Raw genomic sequence first — 14,562 nt, 5'->3', positions numbered from 1 at the left:
CATACGCGTCCTTTGCGTATTTAAATATGGGATTTTACAATACAATTGTATGCTCCGAATACAATCATACGGGTTGATTGTAATTTACTATACCAGAAATTCTAATAGCATTGTATTTAACTTAAACGTACTTTCAGAAACTTATAATATGTAGGGAAGAATGTAAAAACATAAAACATTGTATATAACTATCATACCACTCATATAGTTGAAAATGTTTTAATCCAAAGGCGCTATACAACAATAGGCTTGTAACTTATTTATATTCAACTACAAGGTACTTAGCGAATTCCGAACAACTGCGGGCGTCGTCGTCGAATGAATATCAAATTGGCGGGTGATTTGTAAACACGCCGCGGCCGAAACACGTCGAGAATACGTCCGGTGCACTCTCGAGCTCTACCTGTCATCCCCATCAAGCACAAAATCTCGCATTCAGGTGTATGTGCCGAGACAGAAAGGTGGTGTCGCACGCAACCAACGACTAACGAACTCGCACACGACGCGCTATCGGAATTTAATTGTAACAAATTGTACTTTCGCGGATATCAGTTAAATATCTGGTGTGCTTCACGCCAATCTTTTTATCTTAACCGTAAAGTGTGCTTACGTTATTGAAAATGAAAACGGATTACGCCATGGATGAGGTGCAGAAGAGTAAGTTTGAAATTAGAACAATTATATTTTTTTTACTGGCCAGCAAAAAAAAAACAATCAAAATGTTTAAAATGAAGTCGTTCTATATTCAAAATATTAGTCTTATTTGCACGTTGTTTATAAGAAACATTCTTATGTTTTACTAGATCTATAAATACGACAAACACTACCCTTAGGTTCTAAAACTGGATTATTTGTGGTTAGTTCTAGCTACACTAAAGAATGTGCTATAAAATAAATGTTGAACCCATTACTTGCAGGACGGGGTTTAAAAATAGGATCTCGATTAAAAATAGAATTTAGAGTTTAAATGGAAAATTCTTACGTGAGTTTTTGTTCGATAACGTATAATGTTTTATTTTATCTTATGTTGGAGGATGTTTGTTAGAAGTTATCTCTAGAACAGTTGCATAGATCTCGCTGAAATTTGGCATAGGTTTTTTTTTTTAATTCCGCGAGGAAAGAGTCGCGGGCGACTACTAGTAAATTAGACAAAGACCATTTAGTTTTTTATATTAATGTTATATAATTTTCAAATTGTGGTAAATGTTTGTTTCGTATGATGTTAATCTGTTTTTAATTGCGATCATTTAAAAGATATTTTGTTACATAATGCCGGAATCAAATAAATACTTGCGGTAGACTCGAATAAATCTAAATAGGTGTCATTAAGTATATTGTACGTTACTAATATTATAAATGTGAAGATTTATTATACATAGAAGGATAGATGTTTGTTTGAAGGTATCTCTCTTAATGAAATTTGGCATACATATGTAGCATACTCAGGACGTTCATTTTTTTATACCACGCGGACGGTGTCGCGGGCATCAGCTAGTTTTTTTTTTAATATTTCAAGTATAGTTAAGTCAAATTAATTATATTTCGAACAAAGAAATATTTATTAAACAGCAATGTTTGTTGCAAGAATTTGTGTATAAATAACAAGATGAAGATAGAGACAGTGACGTCACATCACGCGTCGCATTTCTCCGCACAGAGGCCTGTTTACATTCGTAATTAATCTGGAACAAAAACATCAACTCGATTAATGATAATATTAAACACTGAATGATCGGCGCAATAATTGAAGCGTCAATAGCCTAATGGTTAAGGGTACGGATTTCCGACCACGAGGTCGGGGTTTCGAATCCCACCATTCGACTATTGTCGTAAACCATATCCTTAGTACAAGCATACAGCTTAGTTGGAATGGTTGAAAGAAATATTAGTAAATTGACAAAAAAAATCTGCTAATATTTTTATAAAAAAAAATATAATAATAAAGGCCTTTGAGAGCTATAATATTGACTCGACACCTCTGAATATAAACTTTATGTCACTAGCTGTCGCTCGCGACTCCGTCCGCGTCTTAATTAATTAAGGAATTTATAAAAACTTAATTAGGAGTCTATGTGTTCTTCCAGACTATGTGACGTCTATGCCAAATTTCAGCGAGATAAATGCAGCCTTCCTGGAGATACCTCCGAACAAACATCCATCCAGTCATGCAATTATTCCCATTTATAATATTAGTGCGATAATCAATTTCTTTTTTATTTAATAGGTGTGTTTGTTGTAAGTTTGAAAAAAAATCGTGTTAAATTAATTACTACGTATCTACGTCATGGAATTCAACATTAAATTAAAGATTGAAAATACAAAAAAAATGCAATTACAATAATGCAATTACGTGAGTCATTTGTGGGTTTTTGCATTTACGTTAATATTTCGTTACTTATTTATATTATTATGCGGCTAGAGTTTTAATATTATAAATCACGCATGGGTCAATTTAGCGGTACTTATATTGTTTACAGAATTATTTAATAGTATCATTTTGTTTTTTGATTGATTAATGCTGTTGTGGTTATTTAATTAAAGCAGTGTTTTTTTTAAATTTAATATATTGTGGTAATTTAAAGTAATATTATATTATTTTCTGAAACACAAAATATGCGTCACGACATTGAATTTTGGCATTTTTAAATTACTATACGTTCATAGCTTTTTTGTTCTAGAGAGAAGTACATGTCTGTTAAAATTGGTTTAAATATCACAAAACCTCCCGCGGTCGCATATACTAGTGCATTGTAACATTTTACAAATTTTAAAAAGAAATAAGTAAACATTGAAAACCGTGCTAAAGTACAAAAAGCTCTTTGTTGACAGCCTAAGTATAATTACGATCTTCTACTTAAGAAGTTCGGGCTAAGTGCATTCAGAGGTCACCAAATCCCATGTGCTCGTAAATTCCTCTTCAAGGTAAACATTGATTATAAGCTACAATTAATTGACAATCCCTTCCTCTTTTTTACTAAGCAGTTAATATTTCGTTATTCTTTGTTTAATTATGGGTTTAAATATAAAACAGTGATTATGTTATAATATTATTGTTTTATTGTTGTTATAATTGTTCAACTTGTTATCTACGTCACATGTTTTATTGAAATTAAATAAATGAATAAATACTCCTTAACTTTCCATATCATTCCATGTTTTTAATTTAAAAAACAACAAACATATAATATTGCTATGACTAGGTAAAGTATATGTCAAAATACAAGTTACACGAGCCTTACTTGTTTTTTATTTATATCTACATTAAGAAAATAGTGTACGACAATCTACTTAGACCTCTTTTCTTTATCGTCCAATTTTCGTCAACCTGTTGTTTTTTGCCGCTCAGTAGGACGACGCCTTACTTCCAAAAATTTTGTTTTTTTGGCTAAAATATTAATCGATAAAAATAAACATATTTAAAGAATGGTTATTTAAATTATGAATTAATTACATACATTAATTTGCTTTGCACAGGAACGACCTCTATCATCGGAGTATCGGACATCACAGAGAACAAGCAGATCTGGAGGCAGGTGGTAGCCGAGCTGGTAGGCACGTTCCTGCTTACCTCAATCGGCGTCGCATCATGCATCGCCATCTCTGAATCCAACGCTCCTAAGGTCACCAGCATTGCGCTCTGCTTCGGTCTCCTAGTCGGCTCTATCGTACAGGTCAGTTTGCATTCAATATTCATCGTAATCTCTCTAGCCTTATTAAGTCTGGGCAGTTTACACACTTAATAGCTTTAACAGACTAATTAAATAGGGATTTAGTTCTCGGTTAGGGTTCGAAATTAGTCGGTACTGGAACTGACTAATTAGTCGGTTTCAGTACCGACTATTTTCTTAGTTGGACTTGTATTACTATATCTCAAGTGGGTCTTAGCCGTGTTATATTTTATTTATACTAAGGATATTTTAGTGACAGCTTCTTTAGTGTTTACTTAATAAACATATATCAAGCATTTTCCGCTGTAAGGAGAATTTATAATAAGTAAATGTTATTAATCATCCGACGTCATATTATCTTAAAAGTAAAGTTCCGTAATGTTTTACTTAGGTGACGTCATCTGTTATAAATTCTAGACAGAGTTCATAATCTTTTTATTTTCTCAACTATCCTTAGAGTTTGGTTTAAAACAACTTCAGTAATATGATTAAGGTACCCCAAAATGGATACTGGATCTTAAAATTTAATACCGCGTTTTGACTAAAATCTTGCATATTGTATGTATATTTATAATATTAAACCTACTCAAAGAAATCCCTTAGGTATTACTTAATGTCTCAGTTTATGTATATTTTAGTGTCTCAACTAAAACATAAGACAGGGCTTCTTAGATGTGGGTTGCTTAAATGTGGAATAAGCTATTACCGAAGAATTACTAAATAAAAATTCCTAATCACCGTCTACCCATCTGGGTCACAGACGTAAACTATCCTTTATCGTATCAAAGATTAAAAAGTAAATGTTTTACACTTGTGTTGTTAGCTAAGTTAATATTGTAATCGTAACAGTAACGTAATCTACATCAAACATACAGCAGCCTTTGAAGATAAACGTGCGATAACAACAATGATGTCGCATACAATAACGTTCAATAGGACATTTTTGCCAATGTCCGGTCTTTCCCACGCGGTCGCGAACCCGACACGACGGGTCGTTTGTAAAAACTATTTGCATATGCTCACTACGATATTTACATAAACTCAACTCAGTGCTTAGCTGTCAAAGCGGAATTAAAACAGACCTTGACCTACGCATACTAATGAATCCTTTCTCATTTTTTTTATTTTTTATTTTACGTAGGCCTCACTTGATATGTTTATTATCTAAATTGTATCAATCAATTAATAATTAGGTCAAGAATAAAATAAATAACAGAATCAAAGTGTTTCTTTTTAAAGATTTATATTACTATAATGTCAGAATTTAAAAATATAAACCGACGTTATGGTTCTCTATGGCATTAAGGACAACCAGTACCGCTAATACTGGTAACAAGACATTTTGATCTGATAATTTGTACAAAATTCAAATAAGCTCTAAAGAAGGTCATAATAAGAAAAGTTCATAGTAATAAAAAGGTACAAATTTGATCGTCCCAATCCAATATAAAAGTTTTAGTTAAGCAATAACTACTGATTTATTTATGTCTCTTTCCTTGTTCCCGCCTTATTTCTATTGCATTTGTATTTTCTTTCTTTTTATTATAAAACATTTATCACATAAGTATTTCTAATACAAACAAATAATTAAAATAAATTCTTTATTGTAACACTCATTTGCACAATCATGTCTTGCCTTGGCTCCTGAACTAGGGATAAGCCATGTGTTTCAGGAGCCAATTCAATCCAGCAAAAAAAAGTACATCTAATAAATTGAATTACTTAAGGTTCGCTAAATATTACTTAAGCACGTAAATACTTAAACAAGTACACTGATTAATTATAAATTTATCCGCCAATGACCCAATAATAATGTCTATGGTTGCATTAAATGTATAAACAAACCATTGAAGAGTGTAATCGAGAGGCGAGAGGTCACGAATATGGTAACACCGTGTCACGCCTAGCCCTGGACGTTGCGTAAAATGATCGACTGCTTGATATAGCAACCACATAATCATAATACACGCCTGTATAATTAATATGTATATTACATATCTAAAAATAGAATTTATGTATCAATTTAAATTTATAATAGTATAATATGTTTCATAATTTTGTAATAACATATAAATTACGAAGTATAACAAAGAAATATGAACAAATAGTTGAATGCTAATTTATTATACATCCTTATTTCTATAATTACATATAGTCTTAAATCTATGATATAAAATAAAATATTAAATAACGAATAATTTACTAAAATATGTTATTAAAAGGAGTCCCTTTAGGCAAGGTCTCGAAGATACTGGCAGCGTTCCCCCTTTGGACAGCTAAACTAATTCTTTGACCGAGGTAACTGCCAGCTCTTCGGTCCCCTGTGATGTCGATTAATTATTTGGAAATGTCCTTAAAAATTTGAATGCTTATAATTTTAGATAAGATATAAAGTTAAGTTTAAGCTGAATTCTTGGCGCTAAGCCATTTTATAAACAGTTACATTGAGATGAAAACCGCTAGATATTCATATTTGCCTTACAGATACGTTCTCGCGAATATCTTTAGGCAAATAGCAGGCATAAATCCAAAAAGCAAAATGTTGGAAATTTTCTATTTGCTGTTCAGGACGGAAAATCCTGTTATCTGCAATTATACTTATATGTTAATCAAGTATTAAAAACTATTATTAAAAATTAAACTCTGAAATTCATTGTAACATCAGACGACCTTCTTTATGTTATAATTCATTTTAAAACTAATTAACTTTCAAGTCAATTGGAGTACGTTATGCAAATTTGAGTTACAGATTATTGATCTCTACGCATGAATGACTGTGTCCGTTTTGAATTCGTTTCATGTGTTAAATGTTATTAACTCGCAGTTAACGAGACCTCATTAATCATCTTGCAGACCCATCAAGATATTTGAAGTTTCATTGCAATTAGTTCTATCCATAAACGCAGTCTTGCTAAATGTACTTTCAAAAGTCGAATACATGCTAGTTTTAATATTATAGCCAGCCAATAATATTGTGAAAAAAGAGGTTTTAAGTTATTTTTTTTTAATGTACTGTTCTTCGTTAAAGAATAAACACACAAATTTATTGAGACTTGCTACATTTTGAAGTCGGTAAAAAAGTAACAGGACACAGTGTGTATTTGATTTCAATTTCGATAATCAATGTCCGTACCGATTAAGATGTTTGCAGATAAAAAAAACATCGTGTAACAACTACTGATATTGTGCAAGTTAAAAGATAAAATAAAATATTCGTGTATTAATTGATAATATGACAAATTAGGAGCTGTCAAATCGAGCGCACTTGCGGCGGCCATTTTGATAACAGATAATATATGCACGATACTCTATAAAACTTAATACGGTCCACTGCACACAGATATATTGATAAAATTATTTCGTACCGTTAGATTGTGTTTGTTTATTCAAGTAACACGTAACATAAGTTGTGCGCTAATTTTATAAACAAGATATTAACAATTTTTTATAAAATACGATCAATTAGAGTAACATCTCATATTATATACCTAGTCCGTTGTGATAACATAAATGATAATTTAAGTAAGTCGATTACATCTGTATTTGTGAGAAACAACATCTAGAACACGTGACTTTGTCACACACGCAGCGGCGGCGGAACGAAGCGTGGTATTAATAGTATTGTACCATTGTTGTGTTAATCCGTGATTGACAGCTGATCCAGTTGAGCAATAGTTGTGACGTAATAGGGAGCAAAACTTCCATTTGCTCGCTATAGATATCGCTTATGTAAGGTGTCCTTTTCGCTACTTGTATAAAACATATTGACTACCTTATCTTTGATAAAACTAAGATTTGTCCAATCGTTTCGCTAATGGAAAAAACTCACGGTTAGATTTACAGTCACATACATTCGTATAAGCGAGTGTCCAAGGGACCGCGATATTTAGGAGTCTCTCTCTTACCCGAGATTCTTATAGAGGTTGTCTGTCGCGACCGGACAATGACTCTAGCTAATTAAGGTTTCTTGCTAATCCAGTTTATCTGCAATAAGGACAGCTATATTGAAGTGCACACAAATTTCACACACAACGACTTCACAAATTATGAAATAACTAAATTAAAATAAAAATACAAACGAATTGATAACCTCCTTTTTGAAGTGGGCTTAAAATCATTTGTATTCTTAGGAGGTTGACTATTTAGAAATATAAATCTGAATTTACTATATGATATAAATTCTCGAAACTAACACTTAATGTAACCCTTAAAAGGAACCTCTTTGCTAAGTAAATATTAATACAGCTTTAGGAAACATTTGTTAACTTAAATGTACAAATATTGCAACACTGCGCCGTACTATACGACTACAATCACATGAGATACACATATCTACTAGTTACTGTCGTAATTTAATTTATTAATTCAATTGTTTTTAATATTAACAATTTAATTATTAATGCTTAGATTGAAACGAAGTGAAAATAAATGAAAAGTAAAAAAAAATATTTGTTATAACAATAGATTGTTTATTGTCTTAAAATACTAACGTTTTATCATTAAAAGAAAAAAAAACTGAAAATAAAAAAGATGGATGTTTGAAGGTATCTCCGGAACGGTTTTATGGATCTTGCTGAAATTTGGCATAAATGTAGAACATAGTCTGGAAGAACACATAGGCTACTAATTATTGTAATACCACGCGGACGGTATTGTAGGCGACAGCTAGTAAAAAATAAAGTCATAGTTACATGGGTCAAAAGGGGTCTTTTAGTAAAATACCTTTTGTATATTAACGTATTTGTACGCTTCGGTGTTTGCAATTTGCACACATGCTTTTGTTAAAGAGGTCAGGTTTATATTGTTAAAAACATGTTTGTTTTCGTATTAGAATTCCTAATGAGTATTCATACTTACCTATTTACATATAGATTTTTCGTTGCAAATATTATCAGAATCGAAAAATAATTTTAATAGCATTTTTTATATAGTATCATTCCTAGAACTCTTATCGATTATTGTAACGTATATTTTTTATAATGAATATTTGATTAGTAATCGCGTATTGCAAAGTATACTTGTAACGGTACCAGCGCAAATGGATTCGGAATTCATCGGTCATGTACCTCAGTCAATGTAAGCGACATATAAATGTACGAGTTAATTACATTTGAATTTTAGATACAGCTATTTAAAATCATAATACGTGGTATGAAGCTTACATCAGGGTCGGTTTTAGCATTTCCGACGCCCTGGTCGAGATTTTTACGGAGCCCCAATTTTTTTTTCCTTTAGTGTCGGGGAAATCTTCCAAAGATAGGATATCTGAAGGGGCACCGCGGGCGCCTCTATATTTCGACGCGTGCGTATTTAAATTATTTATTATTTTCTAAAGATTATAAAAAATAATTTTATTAATCATATTATACTTTTTAAATGTTAACTGAATGCCATTCTTCTATGGGTTCTCTTTAAAAAAATCTGACGAATAAAGCTGTACGAATAAACATTACTTATCTACAAATAATACAGTAATCATGACAAACGAGGCAATCAGGCAGCGGTCAGCTTAGCGTTAAAGTGCTTTAAATTTCATCCATTTTACAAGTTCATAAATAACGATGTAATATTAGAGTCACGAATATCGTGGTATATGACAATATATAAAAACTATTATACTCTACAATGTAATGGAAATGATAAAATCAGTTTTGTATTATGAATTATAATCTGTGATTGTGCTAACGAATTTATTGTTGGTTATTTTGAAGCATCGCGTAATGACAATGCAGATCATTGCTATCACGAACTTGTATGCCAAATAACATCGACGTTGTTTTTTAATTCAATTTAAATAGAATTAATTTAAAACACATAATCTATAATAGTAGCATACATACTGACAATTAGGTACATTACATTTTACGAACTTAATATACTTTTAAACATTTTTATTACAAGAAATGTGAAAAGAAATATAGATGCTATTATAATAAATACATGATTTATCTTTACAATAATATCTTTATGATCTTTTCGCATTCTACAAAATTCTTCAGATAAAGCTATCAAATCAAAAAGAAAATATAAAACATATTTTTCATTCCAAAGCAATCACACTGGATTTGATACAATTGAGAAAAACCACATGGCCACTTGTATAAATGCGCTTGGAGTAGTTTATTTTTATTGAGCACATTATCAGTTATTTGTCTTAAAGTTAACAATAAATATAACGATGCAGCAACTGTACAATCTTAACGAACCCTTTTCTCTTTGGCGGTGTTATCTTCGTAACGGTCGATGTCAGATGTCTTGTCTTGACATACGATGTATTTATACCGAACATTTTAGGAGAAAATATTTTCATAAATATTTATTGTAAGTGCAAATGATAATATACGATCATTTATCTGTAAAATAACTGTTTTATATTTAATTTAACGATAAGCTATCGATAACTGACCGCAACTTATCGATTCTCAATTCCTAAAGATCTTTTAGGTATTTTACATTAAAAAGGGTGTTTGAGAAATCGGCTACTTAACCGGTTGAATACTAATTAAAGGTTAATAGTTCAGCTTTAAAATTAAGATAAGTGTGCTCTTAAATGACCTACTTACAGATAAATAAATTTACTAATTTTTGACGATAAAAAAAAACATGTTAATTTTGGTATTTCATATTTTTTGCACAGAATGCGTACTTGAATATCGGAATGGCTGAAGTATTTTTATTGCCTCGTATAAAATTGATTACAATTTTAAATATCCTAAGTGCTGTACTACATCGCCATCAGTGAAAAATTACTTGAACGTAGACGAATATAATAGTTAAATAGCCAAGACAAAAATCAAAAACGAATCCTGAATGTGTGTACTTTTTATATCTTGATTATTATCCCAATAAGCGATCTTTAACCTGACAACATTAATTCGTGACTTTGTTTACCGTTTAAAAAAACCATCCAATGTTATATTCCCCTGGTAATCTGTTCTTATACCCGCATGTAAAACCATTATTCCACGGTCACCTGGTCAAGGCTAGAGAACAACTAACACCAAATTAACATTTACAATACTTTTTTTGTTGTCCTTTAATTTAAGTTATTGTAATGTCAATGATATGGCAACATTTCGAATCGATTCGAATTCGAAAACGTTTGAATTCAAATATTGATTTTTTTCTTTTTAATTTTTTGATTGAAACATTATTGGCGTTAATCCTCTGTATACAGTTTTGTTTGATGTGGGTCAAGCTAACATGTCTTTGAATTATATTTAACTTAACACATGTTATAATAGTGACGGATTTTTAAATCACGATATATTTACTTTCAATCTAATCTTTAGCCATTCAAATAAACAAAAATTATAAATTATCTTCGAATCTATTTACATTTTAGTTTGAAAATAGCAGTTAATTCGATTTCGTTTGTTACTTTAATTATATTTTCATATTTAAAATAAATAACTATTATTTTCAATTTATTGAGATATTCCAATGTTGCCAATGTTTAACAATAATCTTTCATTATTGGGATGCTGCTTTATGTTCGAATACTTTAAATCTTTTTAACCCGACAAATTTTCTTTCATATTCCATTCAATGGAGGTTTGACGTGCCATTGTAACTGTTACTTGTATGAAAATTAAATTTTTAAATAATTAAGAAACAAAATTTTATTGCTACTAGTTTCACAATTCTTGAATAAGTTATATTCTGTCAAGTAACTGCTGTTTAAGTAAGATAAGTAGCAAGATATCGAAGATAAGACAGTGTTAATTTGATACAAAATGTAACTTTTCGAGCAGTAAATTCATTGTTTATTACTCCAACAGCTTGCCCCTACACGACAGTAAATCGTTTTAAATCTCGCTGTCGTTGTTTAAGAAAAATGCCCTTTTGAGCTGACCGAAACTCTTTGATACGCCGGCCGTGACATTTTTCAAGAATTTCGCAAAGTGCACCTTCAAAAACTGGCAAAGATTAAAAATGCAGAGCTCTGATTTCATAACACTTAATTACCCCAAGTAATTTCATATGGAGCTTGATTTCAAGCTCGTACGATAACATGTTTGCTATTTGTAGCCAGCTGTTGCTGAGTAACGCCGATCGGTGGGCCTAGCACGGATTGTGACAATCGACTTCGTGTCGTCATCGATAATTATCGAATTCTATAAAAATAACGTATGTCTGATAGCCACGTGATCATAGAATATTAAAGTTTCTATAATTCATTTACAAAATTCATTCATTATATTGATGCAAAATACAAAACAAATACAATTAAAGGTATTATAGAAATGTTACGTAATAATGATTCGTGTTTATCTTATCTATTGATTTATAAACTATGGGAACGTATTGTTACAACTCGGTGTCAATAATATTTGATGTGATTTTTCCTCCCATTGTAATATTTCGAGAATATTTCTTATGAATAACTAGATTTGATTTCATGTTGGTAGTTAACCTTGTTGTAGATAATTATACTGAAATTAAACTTACGTAGGTATAGCATTCTTATTAATATTTGTTTCTTTTTTATCATAACGTGCTGTTATCAAACTTACAAATTCTAGCAAATATTGATAATTCAACAGTTAAACAGTACGATCAGGCAAAAGTAAATTTTGAGGTTTCCAACTCTGAAATGTTACACTTTCATAGTACTTAACAATAACTAAATTACACATGGTCCCTTAAATTACTTGCCGTTTCTCTGAACACAGTTTAGAGCATATAAGAGCCCTCTTATCGGTGGGAAAAAATAGTTTAAAAATTGCTAAGAAATTTACTTTAGACTATGGACAATTGTCATTTTAGAATGTAGATATGTAATTTATTGCTTAATGTAGTTTATTTATATTAAAAATGAGTAATGTATACCGCTGGTCGATAACAAATTAAATAAAGTTGTATTTTAATTTTAATTGAAACATAAATTTCTCCGAAGGCGTACAGTTAACGGTATAATAAACAAAATCCTCGTGTTGTGAGTTATTGAGCGATTTGTCAAGTCAAGGGCGAGCAGTCATGCCGTGCACACGCACTCTGTTGACACAAAACTGCTGTCTCTCAACTACGAACCGGTTTTAGTCTCATAGTGCACACTGGAGCTTTAAGCTTATTACCACACAGCGTAACAGTCAAAGCCGATGATTTAGAGAGAGTCTCTGAACCTAATAAATAAAAATATAGGCACTAGTTGTGAACCACTCGGATACTGTCATAATAATTCTAATTTGAACTTAACCTAAACTACAATGTAATTACAAAACCTTTCTGTAAAATATATCTTACTTCTTATTTTTTACTAATCTTTCTTCTAATTATCTTACCAATATTATGAATGCGAATGTTTGGATGGATGGATGGATGTTTGTTACAAGTTATCTCAAGAATGGCTTCATAGAACTCGCTGAAATTTGGCATAAATGAACATAGTTTGGAAGAACACAGGCTATGCTATAGGCTACAGATAGAGTTGCGGTCGATAGCAAGTTTTACCGATAAAATTGTACTTTTTATCGGTAAGCTATTAACAAAAGAAAAATGCTCTTAATTTATATAGAGTCGATGTTAGTATTATCATTCAATTCGACACTCTTTTTCTGGAACTAATCATTTCTTTGTATAGAGCTATTTATAACTTACTTTTTATTTGTTATTACATCTAGGTTACCCACTGAGGTTTTTACACTTGCTATTCTGTGTTCAAATTCGCATCAAAATTTATAACAATGTGTTTAAGTGAAATTTGAATAAAAGTAAAACTTTCGCATTTTCAAATTAAAATAACTTGGGAAAAACCTGGGAACTTAGTGATTTTATAATTAATTAACCTTTGTTACCAATTATAATATATCATATTATAATTGCCTCAATATTATATATTGTCCTATAGTTCGTATTATGTATGAATTAAAACAAAACTGTGTAATTAAATACAATATCTAAGAACTTTGAAAACATCGAATTTAAAGCAATGAAAAAGAATCTGCACTTATTAAAATTAACTCGTGACGATTTCGATGTGATTCCATTGCTTCCGTGCACGTAACTCGTTTTATAATAATTTCTATACACAACACGTTATAACAATTATGTAAGGTGTTAATTCCGTGATTACAATTTCATTCAGATGTTGGCACAGTTATGGTCTTTCTTACAATTTGAAATAACGCTTAGTCACGGTATATGCTTTTAACTAAGACATCATCATAAATTGTACCACAAACAAGAAGACGTATAAAGAAGTAATAAGAGACCAAAATCATATCATAAATATTTTGTATTTTTTTAAAATAGAGTCCTGCAAAACGCTTTCACAAAATTAAATTTTATTGTGAACGTTGTCTATCTTTTATGTGTAAGCAACATGGAATTAACTTAATACATTTTAATAGGTTCATTGCAATTTTTATAGCCTTTAAAGTATGTATCTTAGAACCACAATGACTCATACTGCAACTGCGTACAAACTAGAATGTTACACATCATAGAATAATTACAAGTTATATCGTGGGCGTACAGAGGAGTTTTTGAATTACAGCACAGTTATTGATAAAATCTATACAATTAAATAATAAAATTGAAGTGTCTGAATATAAATAAAATCGAGAAAAACTCATGTTGTAAACATGGTGTCTTTATTTTGCTTATAAAGAAAACCTATTTCTAAAAACTTTGACTGTTTGTTTGTCCGTAAATACGCGTTTGTCTCTCTCTGTGCTGACAATGTCGCGGGCTACCTGTAGTAATTGCTAATAAGATTCATATGGAATAATAAATTAATTATAAATAAGGTTATTAAAGGATTTTTTTAAGAAATAATGTAACATTGATTTGAAAGATTTCTTACAGAAATTCAAAGAATACATGTATTATGTACACAGTGACGACAATTATCATGGTTGTCTGTCTGTAGCTAATTTGTACTTGTTACTCA

The 14,562-nt window shown here is 30.8% G+C and overlaps 1 protein-coding gene across 1 annotated transcript in view; it reads left to right on the top strand.

Annotated features, from left to right (window-relative positions):
- Positions 1-469: 469 nt before the first annotated feature.
- Positions 470-14,562, top strand: part of Drip (aquaporin homolog protein drip) — a gene marked incomplete at its 3' end in the record, with an annotated part of 28,144 nt that continues 14,051 nt past the window's right edge. Inside the window, 2 exon segments of the mRNA NM_001312404.1 lie at positions 470-657; positions 3,475-3,671. Coding sequence (NP_001299333.1) covers positions 621-657; positions 3,475-3,671 — 234 coding nt within the window. The 5' untranslated portion in view covers positions 470-620.

This window comes from Papilio xuthus, unplaced genomic scaffold (assembly GCF_000836235.2).
Source record: "Papilio xuthus unplaced genomic scaffold, Pxut_1.1 DF827680.1, whole genome shotgun sequence".
NCBI classification, from domain to species: domain Eukaryota; kingdom Metazoa; phylum Arthropoda; class Insecta; order Lepidoptera; family Papilionidae; genus Papilio; species Papilio xuthus.
Note: the sequence above shows the minus strand (reverse complement) of the source record. Positions and strands in the feature narration are given on the sequence as shown.